The sequence below is a fragment of the Hypanus sabinus genome, chromosome 4, assembly GCF_030144855.1.
Source record: "Hypanus sabinus isolate sHypSab1 chromosome 4, sHypSab1.hap1, whole genome shotgun sequence".
NCBI lineage: Eukaryota > Metazoa > Chordata > Chondrichthyes > Myliobatiformes > Dasyatidae > Hypanus > Hypanus sabinus.
In genome coordinates this window covers 108915591-108939731 of record NC_082709.1, presented here as the reverse complement: position 1 = coordinate 108939731, position 24141 = coordinate 108915591, and the positions used below count along the sequence as shown (strand labels likewise).

The 24141-nt window shown below is 41.4% G+C and overlaps 2 protein-coding genes across 7 annotated transcripts in view; one reads left to right on the top strand and one right to left on the bottom strand.

Moving 5' to 3' along the window:
- The window catches only part of kctd4 (potassium channel tetramerization domain containing 4), a 31073-nt gene extending 30080 nt beyond the window's left edge, over positions 1-993 (top strand). For all 5 annotated transcript variants that reach the window (XM_059967842.1, XM_059967840.1, XM_059967839.1 and 2 more), the window contains one exon: positions 282-993. The gene's annotated coding sequence lies outside the window, so the exon portion shown is untranslated. The remainder of the gene's footprint in view (positions 1-281) is intronic.
- gtf2f2a (general transcription factor IIF, polypeptide 2a) overlaps positions 1-24141 on the bottom strand; it is a 139942-nt gene that overhangs the window by 58164 nt on the left and 57637 nt on the right. Inside the window, exon 5 of one of the 2 annotated variants that reach the window (XM_059967843.1) lies at positions 14170-14202. The exons of the other annotated variant lie outside the window; for it this stretch is intronic. Coding sequence (XP_059823826.1) covers positions 14170-14202 — 33 coding nt within the window. The remainder of the gene's footprint in view (positions 1-14169; positions 14203-24141) is intronic. 2 annotated transcript variants of the gene reach the window in all.

Genomic DNA, 24141 nt, shown 5'->3' with positions numbered 1-24141 from the left:
CAGCTTTCTTACATATGTTTTAAATTTAGTGATTAGAAAGTTATCTCTAGAGATGACACAATTTAACTGGAATACTTCAGGGACAAACAGACACAACTACAGTGTGCTACACTAGGACAGAACTGTAAATTTTATATCAAAATAATTCAGGATAAAGTTAATTCAGTGCATAAGGCTGTTCTCATTTAATCACCAGGATTCAGTAATCATTTTTACATTCAAGCTTTTCATTGCATTATAAAGTTATTCAGTCATAAACGGTTCATTTGTTCTCTACACAGATGCTTAGGAAAAATAATGGCATCGTTTCAGCGCAGTCACGGTTTTCTTCAAATTAGATGCCTCAGATTGAAGATACTCATCTCCTTGAATTAAAATCACTGCGAAATCAGCTATTCTTACCCTGCAACAAATCTTTTTCTGAATTAAATATCTATGGTGTTTTAGAACTTGAAGTCACAGAGAGAGCAATGAAGAATGATCCCCTGTGAGCTTCCAATATCTGCAATACCTCTGTGGGGAAGCAGCTACACAGGCCTATCATTCATCAGAGACGATAAATTATAACAAGCCACTCTTTGATATGTTTAACAGCTTCACTGATGACCATCACTGTTTCCAGCATTGTATTGTAACTGAGACTATAACAGAAGGAAACGAAAAGCACAGATGGATATCACATTAGAAATAAAAATAACATTTTACATCCAAAGTATCTCTTGTAACTTCCTGGTATGATAATATAATGAATGACGACCTACAATTATGAATATATAACAGTAATTGCAAATATCAAACAATATTGTTAAATACAAATGAAATAAGTATTTAAGGAATGTAATTATGCATGGAATGTGTTTCACATATATCACGTTACGAATAAAAATTAACCATTGAGAAAACTATTTTGTTTGAACACTGTATGTTGAAGTTGTAGAAGACTTTGGTGAGGCCTAATTTGTTGTGTTGTGTGCAGTTTGATCTAGCTACAAGATAGATACCAATAAGCCTGAAAGAGTGCAGAGAAAATTTACGAGGATGTTGCCAGAACTTGAAGAACTGAGTTACAGGGAAAGGTTCAATAGGTTATGACTTTTTTCCCTGGAGTGTAGGAGAATGAGGGGAAATTTGATAAAGGTGTGCAAAATTATGAGGGGTTTAGATAGAGTGAATGCAAGCAGGCCTTTTCCACTGAGGTTGGGAGACCAGAACTTCAGGTCAGGGGTTAAGGTGAAAGGTGAAATAGTTAAGGGGAACATGAGGGGGAATGTCTTCACTCAGAGGTTGGTGACAGTGTGGAACGAGTGCCAGCAGATGTGGTGGAAACAAGTCTGATTTCAATGCTTAAGTGAAATTTGGATAGGTACAGTTGCAATCGTTTGGTTCTCTGCGTGATTAACCCATAAAATGTAGTCTGATCTTCATCTAAGTCACAAGAATAGACAAACACATGTGTCTACCATTAGAAAAACACTGAACAAGAATGGTGTTCATGGAAGGACACCACTGAGGAAACCACCGCTCTCCAAAAATAATTGCTGCACATCTCAAGTTTGCAAAAGACCACCTGGGACAATATTCTGTGGACAGGTGAGACAAAAATTGAACTTTTTGGAAGAAATACACACCATTGTGCTTGGAGGAGAAAGGGCACTGCACACCAACACCAAAACCTCAGCCCAATTGTAAAGCATGGTGGAAGGAGCATCATGGTTTGGGGCTGCTTTGCTGCCTCAGGGCCTGGGGAGCTTGCAATTGTTGAGAGAACAATTAATTCAAAACTGTATCAAGACATTTTACAGGAGAATGTCAGGGTAGTGGTCTGTCACTTGAAACTTAATAGAAGTTGAATGATGCAACAAGACAATGATCTGAAACAAGAGTAAATCAACAACAGAATGGTTTAAAAAGAAAATTCATGTTTTGGAATGGCCAAGTCAGACCTTAACCCAATTGAGATGTTGTGGCATGACCTGAAGAGGGTCTTCATGCAGAAATACATGATTTGAAACAGTTTTGTATAGAGAATTGGTCTAAAATTCCTCCTCGCCATTGTACAAGTCTAATTTGCAGCTACAGGAAATGTCTGGTGGAGGTTATTAAATATACTGGTTTAGATAATTTTTCCAGCCTGGACTGTGAATGATTAAGCAATGTGTTCAATAAAGATATGAAAGTATAATTGTTTGTGTGTAATTAGTTTAGGTAGATTGAGTTTGTCTATTATTGTGACTTAGATGAAGATCGGACCATATTTTATGAGAAAATAATGCAGAAAAACAGGTAACTGCAAAGGGTTCAGCTGAAGGATCAAAAACCAAACAACACAGATTTAAAGAAATTGGCAGAAGGATTAGCGGTCAGAATAAGGAAAGATTTTATTTGCACTGAGAGGATGATAGGGGTTTGGGTGGGAACGGCAAAAATCTCACCAGCTCTAAAAAGTCTCTGGACGTGACCTTCAGGGCTTCAGATCAGAAGAACTGAAAATGGGCTAACAAGGTTACGGTAGACAAGTCTGCTCAATACTGTCCAGTTCCAGATAGTGGATGCATTGCATGAGTATGTCATCAGTAAAGTTGTAAGTAGAAACATAAGACAAAGGAGCAGAATTAGGCCATTCCAGCATGGCTGATTTATTACTCTTCTCAATCCCATTCTCCTGCCTTCTCCCCATAACTTTTTGACACCCTCACTAATCAGGAATCCATCGACCTCTGTTTTAAACATACCCAATTACTTGGCCACTACAAACACCTGTGGCAATGAGTTCCACAGATTTACCACCCTCTGGCTGAAGTTTGGCCTGAAATGTTGACTGTACTATTTTCCATAGATGCTGCCTGGCGTGCTGAGTTCCTCTAGCATTTTGTCTGTGTTGCTCGGATTTCCAGCAAATGCAGATTTTCTCTTGGTTGTGGAATCTCCTTCTCATCTCTGTTCTAAAGCAATGTCCTTCTATTCTGAGGCCGTGCCTCTGGTCCTAGACTGCCCCGCCACAGAAAATATCTTCTCCACATCCACTCTATCTAGGCCTTACACTATTTGATAAGTTTCAATAAAATCTCCCCTTATTTTTCTAAATTACAGGGAGTACAGGTCCAAAGCCATCAAACACTAATCATATGTTTAACCCTTTGATTCCTAGGATCATTCTTGTGAACCTCCTCTGGATCCTCTCCAATGCCAGCACATCCTTTCTAAGAGGCTCAAAACTGCTCACAACACTCCAAGTGCAGTTTGATGAATGCTTTATAAAACCTCCAGCATTACATCCTTGTTCTTATATTCTAGTCCTCTCAAAATGAATGCTGACATTGCTTTTGCCTTCTTCACCATTGAATCAATCTGCAATTTACCCTTTAGGGAATCCTGCACTGGGATTCCCTAGTACTTTGGTACCTCTGATTTTTGAATTTGCTCCCTATTTTTTTAAATAGACGATTTAGAAAATAGTCTACACCTTTATTCCTTCTATCAAAGTGCATGACCAAGTGTGTTCCATCTACCACTTCTTTGCCCATTCTGGGTAAGTCTGTCTGCAGTCTCTTTACTTCAACATCACCTGCCCCTCCATCTATCTCTGTATCGCCCACAAACCTGGCCACAGAGGCATCAATTCCATCATCCAAGTCATTGACATATAACGTGAAAATAAGTGGTCCTAACACCAACCCCTGCGGGACACCACAAGTCATTGGCAGCCAACCTGAAAAGGCCCCTTTATTCCCACTGTCTCCTGCCAGTCAGCCAATCTGCTACCCACGCTAGTATCTTTCCTGTAATAGGAGCCTCGTTTGACAGTCTTATGTGCAGCAGCTTGTAAAAGATCTTCTGAAAATCCAAGTAAACAACATCCACTGACTCTTCTTTGTCTATCCTCTCTGTTACATACATGAAGAATTTCAGAAAACCATGCTGACTGACCTATTTTATTCTGTGCCTCCAAATACCTGAAACTTTATCCTTAATATTGGACTCTAACACCTTACCAACCACTGAGGTCGGCTAACTGGGCCTATAATTTCCTGTCTTTTGCCTTCCTCCCTTCTTAAAGATTGGAGTGAGATTTGTGACTTTCCAGGCCTCCAGAATCACTCCAGAATCTACTGATTCTTGAAAGATCATTACTAATGCTTCCACAATCTCTTCAGCTATCTCTTTCAGAACCCTGGTGTGTAGCTCATCTGCTCCAGGTGACCTATCTACCTTTAAATCTTTCAGTTTTCCAAGCACTTTCTCCTTAGTAATAGCGATTACACTCACTTCCGCCCCCTGACACTCTCGAATTTCTGGCATACTGCTGGTGTCTTACACAGCGAATATCGACGTAAAATACTTATTGAGTCCATCTGACATTTCTTTGTCCCCCATTTCTACCTCTCCAGCGTCATTTTCCAGTGGTCAATATCCACTCTCACCTCTCTTTATATATCTGAAAAAACTTCTTGCATCCTCTTTTATATTATTGGCTAGCTTATCTTCATTTTTCATCTTTTCCCTTCTTATTTCTTTTTTAGTTGCCTTCTATTGGCTTTTAAAAAGTTCCCAATTCTCTAGCTTCCCAAGAATTTTTGCTATATTATTCCTTTCCCTTTTGCTTGTAACCACAGTTGCCTCACCCTCCTCTTTAGAATACTCCTTCTGTGGGATGAAGTGATCTTGTGCCTTCCAAATATCTCTCCTAGTGTCCCCCTCCAACCGGCTTAGGCCAGCTCCTCTTTCATGCCTCTGTAATTCGCTTTACTTCAGTGTAATGCAGATACATCTGATTTCAGCTTCTCCCTCTCAACTGCAGAGTGAATTCAATCATATTATGATCAATGCATCCTAATGGTTCTTTAAGTTGTTTAGTTAAATCTGGTTCACAACAGAACATCCGATCCAGAATTGCCTTAACTCTAATGGGCTCAACCACAAGCTGCTCTAACAAGCCACGTTACAAGCACTCTATAAATTCCTTCTCTTATGATCCTGTGCCAACCTGATTTTCCCAATCTACCTGAATATTGAAATTCTCCATGAATATTATAACTTTACTCTTTTTTACATGCCTTTTGTATCTCCCATTGTAATTTGTACCCTACACCATGGCTACTGTTTGCAGGCCGGTATATAACTCTCATCACTGTTTCATTTTATCCTTGCAGTTTCTAGCTGTAAGGATTCACTGCTAATGTAATGGCTTCTTTGTAATGTTTCACTGCTGAGGCTAATGAAATGGCTTCTCTGTCATGTTCACTGCTGAGGTAACGGTTTCTCTGTGGTAGCAATGTTTGGGTTATGGCTGGAAATAACAGGACAATGGTATGCATGTTAGCCAATCAGAGATTGTTGCTCTGTCTTGTGAATCTGGAAGGAGGTTTCTCATGGTCTTTGTCAAAGGGAGATGAAGACATGTGTGGACCACTGGACGGAGTGGACTGGGATCTGAGGGTCTGAAGGTTGGTGACGCTCGGAGGAGACCAATGGTGGAAGAATGATGACTGAGTGAACTCCAACATGCACTTTTGACTTTTCCTTGAATTAGACCCTTTTTAAAAAATGTTCATTACTAACTCTATATTCAGATTAAGATTTATAAAGTTCAATCATTTAATTACATAGGGTGTACTGTCTGGTATTTTTCATTGTGGGTTTGTAACTAGTGGTACATACACAGCATCCACACAAACGTGGCGGGGCCAAAGGCTGTTTTCCCCGAGATGAACACAAGCTGGCCGAGCCTGGCAGGAACCTTCTCACTGAATGTGGGTTTCTCAGAGGAAAAAACTCATCTCCATCCAATCTGCTGTAAAAGCTCAAAGGACAGAACCGATCAGTGCAAATAAAAATATGTGTCTGTTAGCTTGGCTGGTGACAATGATTATTTCACGCATGGTAACAGGCCAACTAAGTATTAGTGCAGTAGATTCTCTTGGAGTTGCAGACACTGCTGCATTAAAATGTGATATCTGCAATACAAATCTGGGTGTCTAATGACTCACAAAAGGCTAGTATGCAGAACAACAGGTCATGATGAAAACCAACACAATGTGATTTCTAGGGCAGATGAATACAAAAGCAGTGAGGTTATTTTTCAGTTACGTGGGGCATTCTTTAGATCACATTTGGAGAACTGTATACAGTGTTAGTCATCCTTATTTAAGAAGGGATGCAAATCCATTGGAAGCGGTTCAGACGAGGTTAACAGGCAAAATTAATATCTGGAATTGGATGTCTCTGGATATGTTGCTTGTACTTACTGAAAATTAGAGGCAGATGAAGTAAATAAAACATTTAAGATAGTGAGTTGTGAAATGTGGAGAAACTGCTTCCTCATGTGTGGGAATCTGGAACTAGGAATGACAGTCCAAATAAGAATTGACAATTGAAGATAGCATTGAGTTATTTTTTTCTCTCTCAGAATTATGATCTTTGGCATGATCCTTCCTCGAAGTGCAGTGGAGGGCAGTGTTTCAAAATATTTTTAAGGCAGAGGCCAATAGTTTCTTGATAAGGAATGAGGTGAAAGGAACGTGAAATTGATGTTCGAGTCAAATCAGCCATGACCTTTTCAATGGGGGACTCAGGATTAATGAACATGCCTGGTGAAGACAGGATACAAGACTTTCTAACGTAGTGTCATGCCGATAACAGTGATGTTGTACCTGTCCCTTACACCAATGCACTAACCCAGAACAATTCAAATGTACAAGAATATAAATAGTTACTTACAACATAGTTCCAGACCAGCTTTGTGCCTACAACAATCGACATAACCTTACTAACACTTTCTAGTAAACCTTGGGAGATGAAGTGAGCACCCTTGCCCATCCCTCCATTCTCTCATGCCTTGTAGACTGGTCACCAGAGCACTTACGTCGGGGAGCAACAGCATTCTGTTGAATTACTTGTGTCAAAGTACTTCTGAACTACTTACTGCAGAGGTCTGGGAAAAGACTCACCCACAACTAAATCCAACTATTATTCCATAAATAAGTTATCAACAAATTGTCGGTAATTGATGTTCCATAAATTTTACAGTGATTAGGGAAGGAGTGTGACCCTTCCTGCTTCACACATGGCGTTCGTTACCATAAGAACTGAAGACATTGCATAAACTGTCCGGTTGAGATTGAATTCCCCAGCACTATTGTCTATTTGGCAAAGTACTGATTGATGTCACCAGCTGTCAGTTCTGCATCCTTCCTAAATATATATACATCAGATGCTACATAGGTCTTTCTAGCACTCACAACATTTTTTGTTATGACATTGGAAGAGGCCACTTGGCTCATTCAGTCAATGCCAGCTCCCAGAACAATCTCATTAATCCTATTCCTCCACTTATTTTCCTCTAACACATGCATACTCATCAATTCTACCTTGGCTCTCCTATCATCTACTTACAGTACCATAAAACATCACAGCACAGAAACAGGCCTTCTGGCCCTTCTTGACTGTGCTGAACCATTTTTCTGCCTAGTCCCACTGACCTGACCCTGGGTCATATCCCTCCATACACCTCTCATCCATGTACCTGTCCAAGTTTTTGTTAAATGTTAAAAGTGAGCCCGCATTTACCACTTCATCTGACACTGTCTGTGTGAAGAAGCCCCCCCAATGTTCTCTTTAAACTTTTCCCCCTTCACCCTTAACCCATGACCTCTGGTTTTTTTCTCCCCTAGCCTCAGTGGAAAAAGCCTGCTTGCATTCACTCTATCGATACCCATCATAATTTTATACACCTCTATCAAATCTCCCCTCATTCTCCTACGCTCCAGGGAATAAAGTCCTAACCTATTCAATCTTTCTCTGTAACTCAGTTTCCCAAGTCCCGGCAACATCCTTGTAAACTTTCTCTGCACTCTTGCAACCTTATTAATATCCTTCCTGTAATTAGGTGACCAAAACTGCACACAATACTCCAAATTTGGCCTCACCAACGTCTTATACAACCTCACCATTACATTCCAACTCTTATCAGAATCAGAATCAGAATCAGACTTTAATCGCCAAGTACCTGTGCACATACAAGGAATTTACTTCCGGCAGATGTTGTCTCTCTGCTCATAACAATAATAATGATAAATATAAACGAAAGTATAGATTATACATACAAGTAGTGCAATCCAAGTAATAGTTAGCCGACAGTTAACCGGCAGTCAACTGTTCAGCAAAGCGACTGCAGTAGGGAAAAATCTTCTCCAGTGCCTATTAGTCTTAGTCTGGAGGGATCTGAAGCGCCTACCAGACGGAAGCAGTTCAAACAGTCCATGCGCAGGATGGAAGGAGTCCTTTATGATGTTCCCCGCCCTCTTCTTCAACCTGGAAGAGTACAGGTCCACAATAGAGGGCAGGGAGGCTCCAATGATGCGCTCGGCAGTCCTCACTGTGCGCTGTAGTCTGGTTCTATCCTGCTTGGTGGCGGCTCCAAACCACACAGTGATGGAGGTGCACAGGACAGACTCAATGACTGCAGTATAGAACTGCAGCAGCAATTCCTGAGGCAGACCATATTTCCTCAAGAGCCGCAGGAAGTACATCCGCTGCTGGGCCTTCTTCAGGATGGAGCTGATGTTCTGCTCCCACTTCAGATCCTGAGAGATGGTGGTTCCCAGGAACCTGAAGTTCTCCACGGTGGACACAGGGCTGCCGAGGACTGTGAGGGGGGACATAACGGGGGGATGTCTCCTGAAATCCACTATCATCTCCATTGTCTTGAGCGTATTCAGCTCCAGATTGTTCCGACTGCACCAGAGCGCCGGTTGGTCCACCTGCTGTCGATATGCAGACTCATCACTGTTCTGGATGAATCTGATGATGGTGGTGTCGTCTGCAAACTTCAAAAGCTTCACATAGGGGTTGGAGGAGGTGCAGTCATTGGTGTAGGGGGAGAACAGCAGTGGAGAGAGGACACACCCCTGGAGGGCGCCGGTATTGGTGATTCGAGTATCCGAGGTGACCTGTCCCATCCTTAACTGCTGACTTCTGTTGGTCAGGAAGCTGTAAATCCAATCGCAGAGGTCAGGTGACACAGTGAAGTGAGACAATTTGGAGCAGAGGGTATGAGGGACGATGGTGTTAAACGCCAAACTGAAATCCACAAACAGCATCCGAGCATAGGTCCCAGGACGATCCAGATGTTGCTGGATATAGTGCAGTCCCAGGTTGACTGCATCGTCTACTGACCTATTTGCCCGGTAGGCAAACTGCGGGGGATCCAGCAGGCTGCTGGTGAGGGTCTTCTGGTGGTTCAACACCAAGCGTTCAAAGGATTTCATGACCACAGATGTCAGTGCGACAGGTCTGTAGTCGTTCAGTCCTGTGATGGTGGGTTTCTTGGGGACCGGGATAATGGTAGAGCGCTTGAAGAAAGTCGGAACCTCACTCAGCTCCAGAGATCTATTAAAGAGCTGAGTGAAGATGGGAGCCAGCTGATCAGCACAGGCTCGTAGACAGGAGGGGGAGACCCCATCTGAGCCTGGAGATTTTCGGGTCAAGTCGCTGGAACAGTCGACATACTTCTCCTTCGCTGATTCTAAGCTGTGATCTGGGGGGCTGGGCAGAGATGGTGGGGAGGGGATTGCAGTGATTGGGGGATGAGTGCCAGTGAGTGATGGTCGAGGGAAGGCAGGAAGAAGACCGAAGAGCAGGGAGGGACAGGTGTAAGATGGACCCTCTCAAATCTACAGTAAAAGGTATTAAGGTTGTCAGCCAAAGCTTTGTTAACCTCAGCGGGGGGGGCAGTGCGTCTCCTGTAGCCAGTGACCTCCTGCAGGCCTCTCCACACCGACAATGAGTCGTTAGCTGAGAAATTATTCCTCAACTTTTCAGAGTAGAGCCGCTTGGCCACTCTGATTTCTCTGGTCAGTGCATTTCTGGCCAGCCTGTACAGGGCCCTATTCCCACTCCTGTGGGCGTCCTCCTTAGCTTGGCGAAGATGTCTGAGTTTGGGGGTAAACCATGGCTTATTGTTGGCGAAGGTCTGAAAAGTTTTTGTGGGTACACTTGCATCCTCACAAAAGCTGATGTAGAATGTCACAGTGTCTGTCACTTCATGTATATTGGTGGCTACAGCTTCAAAGACACCCCAGTCAGTGGTGTCAAAACAGTCCTGAAGTTGCTGTTTCGCCTCAATGGTCCACTTCTTCACTGTCCTCACCACAGGCTTAGCAGATTTAAATCTCTGCCTATAGACTGGGATGAGGTAGATCAGACAGCGGTCAGAGAGTCCTAAGGCTGCACGGGGAATAGAACGGTAAGCATTATTTAGGATAGTATAACAGTGGTCCAGAGTGTTACTATCCCTGGTGGGGCAGTTAACATGTTGTCTGTATTTCGGGAGTTTGTGATTCAGTTTAGCTCTGTTGAAATCTCCTAGGATGATCAACAGCGAATCTGTTTGTTCCTGTTCTAAACGCATAATATGATCAGCCAGCCGCCGAATGGCCTCACTCATGTTGGCCTGAGGTGGAACATAAACACTGACAAGGACACTCAATACTTTGATTTATAAAGGCCAATGTACCAAAAGCTCTCTTTACTACCCTATCTACGTGTGATGCCGCTTTTAGGGAATTATGTATCTGTACTCCCAGATCCCTCTGTTCTACTGCACTCCTCAATGTCCTACCGTTTACCTTGTATGTTCTACCTTGGTTTGACCTTCCGAAGTGCAATACCTCACACTTGTCTGTATTAAACTCTATCTGCCATTTTTCAGCCCATTCCTCCAACTGGTCCAAATCCCTCTGCAAGCTTTCAAAACCTTCCTCGCTGTCCACTACACCTCCAATCTTTGTATCATCAGCAAATTTGCTGATCCAATTTACCACATTATCATCCAGATTGTTGATATAGTTGACAAATAACAATGGACCCAGCACTGATCCCTGTGGCACACCACTAGTCACAGACCTCCACTCAGAGAAGCAATCCTCCACTAGCACTCTCTGGCTTCTTCCATTGAGCCAATGTCTAGTCCAAATTACTACCTCTCCATGTATACCTAGTGACTGAATCTTCCTAACTAAACTCCCATGCGGGACCTTGTCAAAGGCCTTACTGAAGTCCACGTATACAACATCCACTGCCTTCCCTTCATCCACTTTCCTGGTAACTTCCTCAAAAAACTCTAATAGATTGGTTAAACATGACCTACCACCCACAAAGCCATGCTGACTTTTTCTAGTAAGTCCCTGTTTATCCAAATACTTGTGGATCCTATCTCTTAGTATTCCTTCCAATAATTTACCTACTACCGATGTCAAACTTACCGGCCTATAATTTCCTGGCTTATTTTTTGAGTCTTTGTTATTCTTCTCCCTACTTGTGTAAGCATAACTTTTAGTTACCAATTAACCTGCCAACTAGCACGTTACGTTGGAACCAATGCACCCAAAGGAACCCATGCAGACACAGAGAGAAGGTGCAAACTTCACACAGACAGTGCTCCCACGTTAGGAATGCCTCTGGCTGTCATTGGCACTACCCGCTGCACCACCAAGGCACACAGGGGGCAAACTGGACTACAAAAGTGCACTTACAACTTAAATGGTACAAAACATGGGTATCATGCATCCACATATCATGGCCTATGGCTCTAGATTTCCAGCATCTGCAATACCTCTTGTATAACCATATAACAATTACAGCAGGGAAACAGGCCATCTCGGCCCTTCTAGTCCGTGCTGAACACTTACTCTCACCTAGTTCCATCGACCTGCACTCAGCCCATAACCCTCCATTCCTTTCCTGTCCATATACCTATCTAATTTTTTTTAAAATGACAAAATTGAACCTGCCTCTACCACTTCTACCGGAAGCTCGTTCCACACAGCTACCACTCTCTGAGTAAAGAAGTTCTCCCTCATGTTACCTCTAAACTTTCACCCCTTAATTCTCAACTCATGTCCTCTTGTTTGAATCTCCCCTACTCTCAATGTGTCTGTGATTATGGCCTAGGTCCCTGCTTATTCACTTCTTTTGGCATTATTCCATTTAATGCATGTTTAAAAGCGCATTGCCTCTTACTCAGTAGGTCAGGTAGTATACATAGAATGAGAAACAGTTAATCTAACAAAAGTAGCTTTCATCAGCATTGGAAAAATAGAGGAATATAGTGAAAGGTCAGTGATCTGAAATGCTGATATTTATTTTTATCTCCATAGACGCTGGCTGACCTGTTTTTCACTTTTTGTATTAAAAATATGCAGTAACAATATGCAGGGAAATGGGACTGGGAAGAAGGGAACAAATGGGAAGATTAGTAATGAATTGGGAGGTAAGAAGAATTAAAATAACAAAAGACTAAAGATTCCGATCCATTCTTATCCCATCCACATAGGTAGGGATCCGAGGGAATACGAGGCTGTTACTGAAATGGGGCTGGAGGTGATGGCAAGAGGGCTTAAAGTACCACGTGAGCAGCGAAAGCAAAAAACAGGACATTAACTGAGTGAGGAACAGGATCAATGTCAAAACTGGGAAAAAGAAAGTTTGATAAGGTGGTAACTTAGCATCAGGAAGGACCACAAGCTGGAGAAGTGGCCCAATAAGGATCACTAAAAAAGAAAAAAACACAGATGAGCAAGGGTAACAGAGACAAAGTCAAGGAATTTGAACATACAAATTCAGAGTCAGAAGGATTATTTACAGCATAGGAGACAGATACCACAAGAGAAAGGGAAAAGGGGTCAATAGTAGGGGAAGTGCATCAGGGACACAGGAGATAGAAATTCGAAGACCAGGCAAGAAAGCATCAAGGAAGGTTGAGGAGAGAGAACATGAGAGGGCAGAGAAATTCAGGGAGCATGAACACATGTCAGAATGAAGATTAATGGGGGCAAAAGCTTGCAAGCCTGAATGCCAGCAGGTGTAGGATTGGAAGGCTGGAACTACACAGTTAGTGATGACTGAGAATAGAAATTCATGTTTCTAAAATTCCAGATTGCCATTCTGGTGTGTCATGGATCAATTTAATTGTTGAAGTCTATCAACTCGAATTAAATTTTACTATGGTGATTTAAGGGTGATTTTTTGGTACAGCATCTGTAAAATGCCTTGACTTAAAGTTACTCAGCCTGAGGCGATCAATAACCCAATGGTGACTATAGTTAAAAGGGTAAGATTAGATAAAATAAAACAAAAGAAGAAAATGGTGAAAATGCTGAGGTGAGGGAGCAGGTGTGAGTGGAGAAACAGATGCAATATTTCAGGTCTAAGCCTCTATCAGAACCTTTACAAGAAGAGGATGTTTGGACAATGCAAGTATGAAGAAGGAAATATAAAGTAAGCACTTTACATCTACTTCTGATACCGTGTCAGAGCAAAACAATGCAAGTCCACTGTCCCACAGCCAGATGGGTAAAATTTCTTTCAACGTCTGTTCCTCATTGATCATTAAACAAATGAAATTATCTGCTTTGCTTTCCAAAATCAGGGTTAATAAAATAACTTGAGTTGGCCTTTTCAAAATAAATTCTTGGAATATGACGCATTTTGAAAATGTTGATACAATAACGCTTTATATAAATGAAACACTTTTCTGGATCCAGTTTTAATCCATATGCTCAAGTGTCACTGTTAGAATTATAAATAAAAGTCAGTTCAAAATCCCCAAGCTAGAGAACACCTGCAGCAAGTCAAGTTATGTAGTAGATTGGAACTCAGCTTAATAGAGAATTTAAGCAAGTAGCAAAAGTTAAATACCCATCACAAGCTTTAATTTCTCATGTTCCAACAACAGATTACCATTATGCCTTACGAATGGCAAGATCCCACTAGACACAACTGACCATCTTGTTACAAACAAGCTACTAGGCAAGCAGTCTACTATAAGTCTTTAATGAGACTAAAGCTAATCACCAGTGTCATTCCAGCAAATTTCACCGTCCTTTGTCTCTACAGAGATCACAAAGTGAATTGTCTGTGGCTATCCAACTGGTCTATTGAAGATTTCTTTTTACAAATAAGAGCTGCATGTCGAATTTTATGAATCTATTACCATAATGTTGATCATCTTCTACAGTTCTTATTTATATCTTAATTAGCAAAATGACATAGGTATAAAAAATGGCCAGAAAGCACATATGAATATACTGTACCAAATTAACTCGTCTTTGGCTTTGCTGGATTCTGACAGTGAAATATGAGGAAATGTTCATTACAACAAACGACACTTACCATTGCCGCCATCAGATTTGTCTTCTGACTGTCCTATACAAGATAAAAACAAACTTCTGTAATATTATCCTATGGTAGAAAAAATGCACAAGAAAACAATTCTAAAATTTATCTACAATTTGAGAGGGATAGGGGCAGATCAGAGGTGTCAGTGTTGCAATTAAATAAAGGAGACTACGGAGCCATGAGGGAAGAGCTGGCCAAAGTTAAATGGGCGGACGCCCTGGCAGGAAAGACAGTGGATCAGCAGTGGCAGATATTCTTGGGCATAATACAAAAGATGCAAATGCAGTTCATTCCAATGAGAAGGAAGGATTCAAAGAGGGGGAAGGGGCCACAGTGGTTGACAAAGGAAGTCAGAGATTGTATAGCATTAAAGAAAAAGAAGTATGACAGGGCTAAGATGAGTGGGAATACAGATGATTGGGAAAGTTTTAAGGAACAGCAGATCTTAACTAAAAAAGCAACACGGAGAGAAAAAATCAGGTATGAGCTCAGTCTAGCCAGGAATATAAAAGGGGATAGCAAAAGCTTTTTTAGCTATGTGAAGAGAAAGAAGATAGTAAAGAACAATGTTGGCCCCTTGAAGAATGAATTGGGAGAAATTGTTATGGGAAACAGGGAAATGGCAACAGAATTTAATGCATACTTTAGATCTGTCTTCACCAGGGAGGACACAAGCAATCTCCCAGATGTATGGATGGCCCAGGGTCATAAGATATCAGAGGAATTGAGACAGATTGACATTAAGAAAGAAACTGTGATGAGTAGACTGGTAGGACTGAAGGCTAATAAATCCCCGGGTCCAGATGGTCTGCATCCGAGGGTACTAAAAGAGGTGGCTCAGGAAATTGCGGATGCATTGGTAATCATTTTCCAATGTTCCTTAGATTCAGGATCAGTTCCTGAAGATTGGAGAGTGGCTAATGTTATCCCACTTTTCAAGAAGGGAGGGAAGGAGAAAACGGAGAACTATCGCCCTGTTAGCCTAACGTCAGTCGTGGGGAAGATGCTTGAGTCCATTATTAAGGACGAAATAGTGGCACATCTTGATGGCAGTAATAGGATTAGGCCGAGCCAGCATGGATTTACCAAGGGCAAATCATGCTTGACTAATCTGTTGGAGTTTTTTGAGGGTGTAACAAGGATGTTAGACGAGGGTAAGCCAGTGGATATAGTGTACCTAGATTTTCAGAAGGCATTCGATAAGGTGCCACATAGGAGATTGGTGAGTAAAATCAGAGCTCATGGCATTGGGGGCAGGGTTTCAACATGGATAGAAAACTGGTTGGCAGATAGAAAGCAAAGGGTAGCAGTGAATGGGTGTTTCTCGGACTGGCTGGAGGTGACTAGTGGGGTACCACAGGGCTCTGTATTGGAACCACAGCTCTTTATGATTTATGTCAACGATTTAGATGAGGGCATTGAAAACTGTATCAGCAAGTTTGCTGACGATATTAAACTGGGTGGCAGTGTGACATGCGAAGAGGACGTTAGGAGAATACAGGGAGACTTGGATAGGCTGGGTGAGTGGGCAGATACTTGGCAGATGTCATTCAATGTGAATAAATGTGGTTATCCACTTTGGAAGCAGGAACAAGAGGGCAGAGTATTGTCTGAACGGTGTAGAGTTAGGTAAGGGAGAAATGCAAAGAGACCTAGGAGTCCTAGTTCATCAGTCAATAAAGGTGAATGAGCAAGTGCAACAGGCAGTGAAGAGGGCAAATGGAATGTTGGCCTTTATTACAAGGGGAATTGAGTACAAGAGCAAGGATGTTCTTTTGCATTTGTACAGGGCCCTGGTGAGACCACACCTGGAATATTGTGTACAGTTTTGGTCTCCAGGTTTAAGGAAGGACATTCTGGCAATTGAGGAAGTGCAGCGTAGATTCACTAGGTTGATTCCTGGGATGGCAGGGCTGTCTTATGCAGAGAGATTGGAGAGATTGGGCTTGTACACGCTGGAATTGAGAAGATTGAGAGGGGATCTGATTGAAACATTTAAGATAATTAAAGGATTTGATAGGATTGAGGCAGGAAATATGTTCCAGATGTTGGGAGAGTCCAGTACCAGAGGGCATGGATTGAGAATAAGAGGTCAGTTATTTAAAACAGAGTTGAGGAAGAGCTTCTTCTCCCAGAGAGTTGTGGAGGTGTGGAATGCACTGCCTCGGAAGACGGTGGAGGCCAATTCTCTGGATGCTTTCAAGAAGGAGCTGGATAGATATCTGATGGATAGGGGAATCAAGGGATATGGGGACAAGGCAGGGACTGGGTATTGATAGTGAATGATCAGCCATGATCTTAGAATGGCGGTGCAGACTCGAGGGGCCGAATGGTCTACTTCTGCACCTATTGTCTATTGTGTATAAAAGAGAAGGAAAATATTTCCAAATATAAAATTTAGCAATATGGATCACAATTATTTAACAAATGCAAAATTCTGTTGCGTTGCTTTGAATTAAAAGCTTTAAAAATTTATGTTTATTATCAATAAAATAGAATCTATTGTAAATAACCTGACTCAAATCTGCCTAAAAATAATTTGAACCTTCAGGAATATGATCCCTATATTTTCTGAACATAGATTGGGGTCCTGCAGACTGCATTTTGTTCAATCTTTGGGGATGGGTTCACAGAGAAGATATTTTATTTTATCATCCCTAGTTTCCTTAAAGTTGTGGTGAATTCCCTTGCTAAGTCGCTATCCATGCCATGAAGTTAATGCCTTGAGCACGTTGAGGTAAGAAAGAAGCAGTGTTGGAGCTTTTGAAATACATTCGGATAGCTAAGTTCCTAGGACCAGATGGGATATAACCCAGGTTACTATGGAAAGCAAGGGAAGAGATTGATGGGGCATAAAGATGTTCTTTGTTTCCTCACTAGCCACAGGAGTAGTACCAAAGGATTTGTGGATGGCCAACGTTTCTTTGTTCAAGAAGAGTAATATAAAATTATAGGCCATATAGTATTATGTCCATAGTGACAAACTAACAGAAAGAATTCTTAGGGAAAGGATCTACAAGCATTTGGAGAAGTGTATTCTTATTAGGGACAGTCAATATGGCTTTATGAGGGGCCGGTCATACCTCACGGGTATCACTGACTTTTTCAAGGCACAGACAAAACAAATTAATAAACACACACATACACACATACACACACACACACACACACACACACACACACACACACACATACACACACACACACACACACACACACACACACACACACACATACACACACACACACACACACATACACACACACACACACACACACACATACACACACACACACACACACACACACACATATACACACACACACATATACACACACACACACACATATACACACACACATACACACACACACACACACACACACATACACACACACACACAAACACACACACTCACAGTGGATGTAGTATTTAATGTTGGTAAATGTGAGGAATATATATTGGCTTTGGAGGCGGTGCAGAGGAGGTTCACCAGGTTGATTCCGGAGTTGAGGGGATTAGACCACGTGGAGAGGTTGAGTCACCTGGGACTGTATTCGCTAGAATTTAGAAGAATGAGAGGAGATGTTATAGAAACATATAAAATAATGAAAGGGAGAGATAAGCTAGATGCAGGAAAGTTGTTTCCACTGGTAGGTGAGACTAGAACTAGGGCACATACCCTCAAGATTTGGGGGAGTATAATTAGGACAGAGATGAGGAGGAACTGCTTTTCCCAAAATATGGTACATCTGTGGAATTCTCTGCACAATGAAGCAGAGTTTACCTCAGCAAATATATTTAAGACAAGGTTGGATAGATTTTTGCATAGTAGGGGAATTAAGGGCTATGGGGGAAAAGGCAGGTAGGTGGAGATGAGTCCATGGCTAGATCAGCCATGATCTTATTGAATGGCGGAGCAGGCTCGACAGGCCAGATGGCCTACTCCTCCTATTTCACATGTTATTATGTACAAAGCCCATTCCAGAAAAGTTGGGATATTTTCCAAAATGCAATAAAAACAAAAATCTGTGATATGTTGATTCACATGAACCTTTATTTAACTGACAAAAGTACAAAGAAATGATTTTCAATAGTTTTACTGACCAACTTAATTGTATTTTGTAAATATACACAAATTTAGAATTTGATGGCTGCAACACACTCAACAAAAGTTGGGACAGAGGCATGTTTACCATTGTGTTACATCACCTTTCCTTTTAATAACACTTTTTAATCGTTTTGGAACTGAGGATACTAATTGTAGTAGATTTGCAATTGGAAATTTTGTCCATCATTGCTTGATATAAGACTTCAGCTGCTCAACAATCCGTGGTCTCCGTTGTCTGATTCTGCTCTTCAGGATGCGCCATACATTTTCAATAGAAGATAGACCTGGACTGGCAGCAGGCCAGTCAAGCACACGCACTCTGTGTCTACAAAGCCAGGCTGTTGTAGCCCGTGCAGAATGTGGTCTGGCTTTGTCCTGCTGAAATAAGCATGGACGTCCCGGGAAGAGACGTCGCCTTGATGGCAACATATGTCTCTTTAAAATCCTAATATACGCCTCAGAGACAATGGTACCTTCACATACATGCAACTCACCCATGCCGTGGGCACTGATGCACACACATACCACCACAGATGCTGGCTTTTGTACCTTTCGCTGATAACAATCAGGATGGTCGTTTTCATCTTTGGCATGGAGAACTCGACGCCCATTTTTTCGGAAAACTAGCTGAAATGTGGACTCATCTGACCACAGCACACGGTCCATCTGAGATGAGCTCGGGCCCAGAGAACTCGCTGGCGTTTCTGCAGAGTTGATATATGGCTTCCTCCTTGCATAATACAGTTTCAAGTTGCATTTCTGGATGCAGTGATGGACTGTGTTAAGTGACAATGGTTTTCCGAAGTACTCCCGAGCCCAGGTGGCTATAATTGTCACAGTAACATGACAGTTTCTAGATGGTGCCGCCTGAGGGCTCAAAGATCACGCGCATTCAACAGTGGTTTCCAACCTTGCCCTTTACACACTGAGACGTCTCTGAATTCTCTGAATCTTTTCCCAATATTATGTACTGTAGATGTTGAAAGACCTAAACTTTCTGCAATCTTGTGTTGGGAAATCTTCCTTTTGAACTAACAATTCTCTCACGAATTTTGGCACAAAGGGGTGAGCCACGACCCATCCTTGCTTGCAAAGACTGAGCCTTTGATGGACGCTACTTTTATACCCAGTCATGATACCTCACCTGCTACCAATTAGCCTGATTAATGTGGAGTCTTCCAAACCGGTGTTACTTGAATATTCTGTGCACTTTTCAATTTTATTTTAACTCTGTCCCAACTTTTGTTGAGTGTGTTGCAGCCATCAAATTCTAAATTTGTGTATATTTCCAAAATACAATTAAGTTGGTCAGTAAAGCTATTGAAAATCTTTTCTTTGTACTTTTGTCAGTTAAATAAAGGTTCATGTGAATTAACGTATCACAGATTTTGGTTTTTATTGCATTTTGGAAAATATCCCAACTTTTCTGGAAATGGGGTTTGTATATGGATTTTAGTAAGACATTTGCCAAAGATCCCCAATTGAAGGTTAGTCAAGAAAGTGATGAGGCATGGGATTCATGGAAACTTGGCAATGTGGATTCGAAATTAGCTAGCCCACAGATGGCAGATGGTGGTATTAGATGGAGCATATTCGACCTGGAGATCGGTGACCAGTGGTACTCCGCAAGGACCCCTGCTCTTTGTAATTGTTATAAATGACTAGAATGATGAAGGGTGAATTAGTAAATTGGCAGATGAGACAAAAGGTGATGATGTTGTAGATAGTGTACAGGGTCATAGAGACATTGCAGAGCAGGGCTGAGAAAGTGGCAAATGGTGTTCATCCTGGAAAACTGCAAAATGGTTTGCTTTGGTAGGTTGAACTTGAAGGCTGAGTTGAGTACAAGGTTAATGATAGGATTCTCAGCAGTGTGGATCAGAGGGATCTGGGGGTTCACGTCCACAGATCCTTCAAGGCTGCTGCACAAGTTGATAGGGTTTTTAAGAAGGAACCAGATTTGTCGGCCTTCATTAATTGGGGGTTGAGTTCTAGAGTCAGGAGCTAATGTCGCAGCTCAGTAAAACTCTGTTTAGATCACACCTGGAACATTGCATTCAGCTCTGGTTGGAAGGATGTGGAAACTAGAGAGGGTGCAGAGATTTACCAGAATGCTGCCGAGATTAGAAAACATGTTTTGTCAGGAAAGGTTGAGCGAGCTACTGATTTTCTCTTTGGAGTGATTGAGGAAGAGATACAAATTGATAGAGGTGTATAAGATTATGAGAGGCACAGACTGAGTGGATAACAATATACTGTATTTCCAAATCAAAATGTTATGTGACTTGGAAAGGAATCTGTTTGGGATGGTGTTTTCACATGCTCGCCGACTTTTTTCTTGGTGGTAGAGGTCATGGGTTGGATAGGTGTTGTCATGATCACTTTGGTGAGTAAGTGTAGTGCAGTTGTAGTGTACTCATGTTTATGATGGTGGGGAGTGCAAATTAAACATAGACCACATTAACATGGCATTCTTTACGGTGAATACCAATGCTACACAATAGACCCAATTTCTGATGCAAAGTAGTGTAAACTGAGCATCAAGATTCAAATTAAACAACATTATAAGGCAGTTTTATTCAGAGAGCTTCATTTACGTTATTAAAATGTATTATTTTTGTGCTTAGAGTGAATAATAACACTACAATACTAATGTCAATGTCATCAAATACTCTTTCATTTGTGATCACGTTCTGTCCCATTCTCAATTATACTCAACTATATAGAGACAAAGCTTTCCATCTTTTGTTTCCAAAGCACACTGACCAGCAAAGACATAATCAAAAACTGAAATCAGTGTTCTTAAAAATAAAACTATTGATTACTATCACATTAGCAAGATGACAGACAAGAAAGGGCTAGAGAACAAAATTTTAAAAAACACTGTGGCACATATTGTGTCAAGGTGTGTTGTATTTTGCCAGCAGTTCAGCATTGTGAAATGCAAACATTCAGGACTTACTGAGATTTAGAGAGACAAACCAATATATTATTATTTTGTTCATAATAATTATTCAAAAAAATTAAACATTTTCATTTGATAATATTTCATTTTAATAGTTCTTAGAGTTCTCTAAATGATAAACTACTCCAATAACAAGCAGCAGATCAGGTCCGTCAAAATCTGGCCCAGTACATGCATTACCCACGGAATAATGAAAGCCTGCTTGCAATAAAAATGCTTAAGCTGAACAATCAGTATTATGTAAAATGAACATTTATATTAATGTGTACATCATATAAAATACAACTACATTAAAATATACAATGCCAAATATTTACCAATGCACGACTTTTTTTTCCATCTGCTGATAGAGACTTTCTAAAATGAATTATCAACTAATAATATGAACTCACATGTGGCCTCATGCCCCCAGAAAAATTCAATATACTGATTTTGCAGCATAGGCAATGTTATCACATAAATCAAAGTAGCAAACTATTTGTGCACTAGAAGGTCAACAGATGCTGAAATAGTCTGTGGCTCTCTTAGACAGAGTCATAGACCATGGATACAAACACTTTATCTCACCATTCAGCACAGATACAGGCTCAACAAAGCCACATTAAAAGGGACTCACATAAACATTAATCCTACACTAAGTACAACACTGAACAACAAAGATTGTGCTTCCTGATCACTTTTGGGTATATCTCATGAATTTTGGACTGCTGATCATGAAGATCACCATGAAATTTCAGTATCATGCACTGTTTTTTAAAAATCGCCTATATTTGTTATTGCAATTCATAATTCAAGTAAATTAAAATGCTGCCCATTTTGTATCTTGTTCAGGCATGCCTAGGTGGATGCTGCATGGCAGGACAGGTTTTAGGAAAAACAAGACACGGAGTCTAAAGGAGGCAGGTGAAAATGCCATGAAGCACAAGCCAGGAATAGAATACAACACTGATACTGATACAGATTTTGAACCTTTTGCATTGAGTGAGCCTCATCTGATAACTCAGTCTGAGTTAAGTGATCTGGTCAGAGACTTGGGTTTGTCAAAGGCAAAGGTAGAATTACTGGGTGCAAGATGCAAGGAATCTGCTGTCACCAGGGACAAAAATTTCCATGAAAGGTTTCAATATTTGAGACAGATGTTTCCCAGAATAACTGACGCCAAGATTAAAGGAGGTATTTTTGTTGGTCCACAAATCAATGACTGACAATTCAAAGAACTTCTAGTGGGACTGGGGAAAATTACTTTCAAGGATGTTGTTGAAATTTTTCTTGGCAACTACAGAACACCAAGCTACATGCAGCTGGTTTACAATATGTTTCAAACATACAAAACCATGAAATGCAACATGAAACTGAAGATTCATTTTCGGCATTCCCATTCGGACTTCCTCCCTGTAAATCTTGGAGCTGACAGTGACAAGCATGGTGAGAGGTTTCATCAGGACATTGCAGTCATGGAGAAATGGTCTCAGGGCAACTGGAATCCATCAATGCTGGCTGATTATTGTTGGACACCTAATCAAGATGCCCCAGACACTGAGTACAAATGAAAATAGTCAACAAAGTATTTTTAGCTTAGTTAAACTATTGCAAAACGTCTGCACCATTATTTAAATAAATGCATTATATATTCAATAAAAGTTAATTTCTTAAACACAAAGTACACTGCAGATGCTGTGGTCAAATCAACACGTACAAAAGCTGGATGAACTCAGCAGGTCGGGCAGCATCCATTGAAATGAACAGTCAACATTTCCGGCCGAGACGTTGACTGCTCATTTCAACGGATGCTGCCTGATCTGCTGAGTTCATCCAGCTTTTGTACATGTTAAAGTTAATTTGTTGCATCTCCAAGTTCCTATGTGATACAGATAATCTGAAGTTATATTTGTGTTCAGCTACAAGTGGTCCACCATAAACAAAAACAAGTTTCTGATGAAGCAACGTTCTTTGTTTTCAGGCATAATTAGGTTTGGGATTGGGAAATTGTAATTACTAAGCCCATCCCCATATTCTATCACTCATGTCAATACTAAGAGCTAATTAACTGGCCAACTGTACACATCCTTCGGAATGTGGGAAGAGACTGGAGCATCTGCATGGTCACAGGGAAACGTGAAGACTTCAGACTGACAGTACAGTTCAGTAGAGCTGGAGGCAAGGGTTTTACGACTGTGTCAGACAACAGAGACTGTGCTCAGACATAGCAATGTGTTCCTGTCTTCAATTCGCTATACTTGCATCACTCACATCCTGCCCAAACAACATTGGGTTGGTCAACCCTCATCTTCAGCTCATGGTTCTGCAGAGAACTGCCAGCTGGTCCCTGCTTCCTGTTCTTTCGTCCCTGATATCTGCACCTGTTCATTGAAATGGAGAAGTCAGAGACAAGCAGGAGGTCAGACCTCCCACTCTGAAACTATCAAAGCAAGAGGCAGAGAGTGAAGAAGTAAAGGCATCTCGGAGAGAAGCCATTTTTTTCTTAACTGATCGGGGCAAAGAGAGTAGACTGAGCAGGTGCGTGACGTAGCGCGCCAAAGGTTTGAAAAAAAAGACCGCCGTATACAGCAGCCATTGTCAGAGTGGGACACCTTTGGCTCAACAGGCAGAGGCGAGGGTAGGTTCCGGTAAATTTTGTCTTGTTTGTTTAGAGTAGAGAGAATGCCAGGCATGATGTTGGAATGCTCCTCTTGCAGGATGTGGGAAGTCAGGGAGACCTCTGGTGTCCCTGACAATGACACCTGCAAGAAATACATCCAGCTGCAGCTCCTAACAAACTGCATTAGGGAACTGGAGCAGGAGCAGAATGACCTCCGGATCATCTGGGAGAATGAGAAGTTTATAGATAGTAGTTTCAGGGAGGCAGTTACACCAAAGGAGCAGGGCACA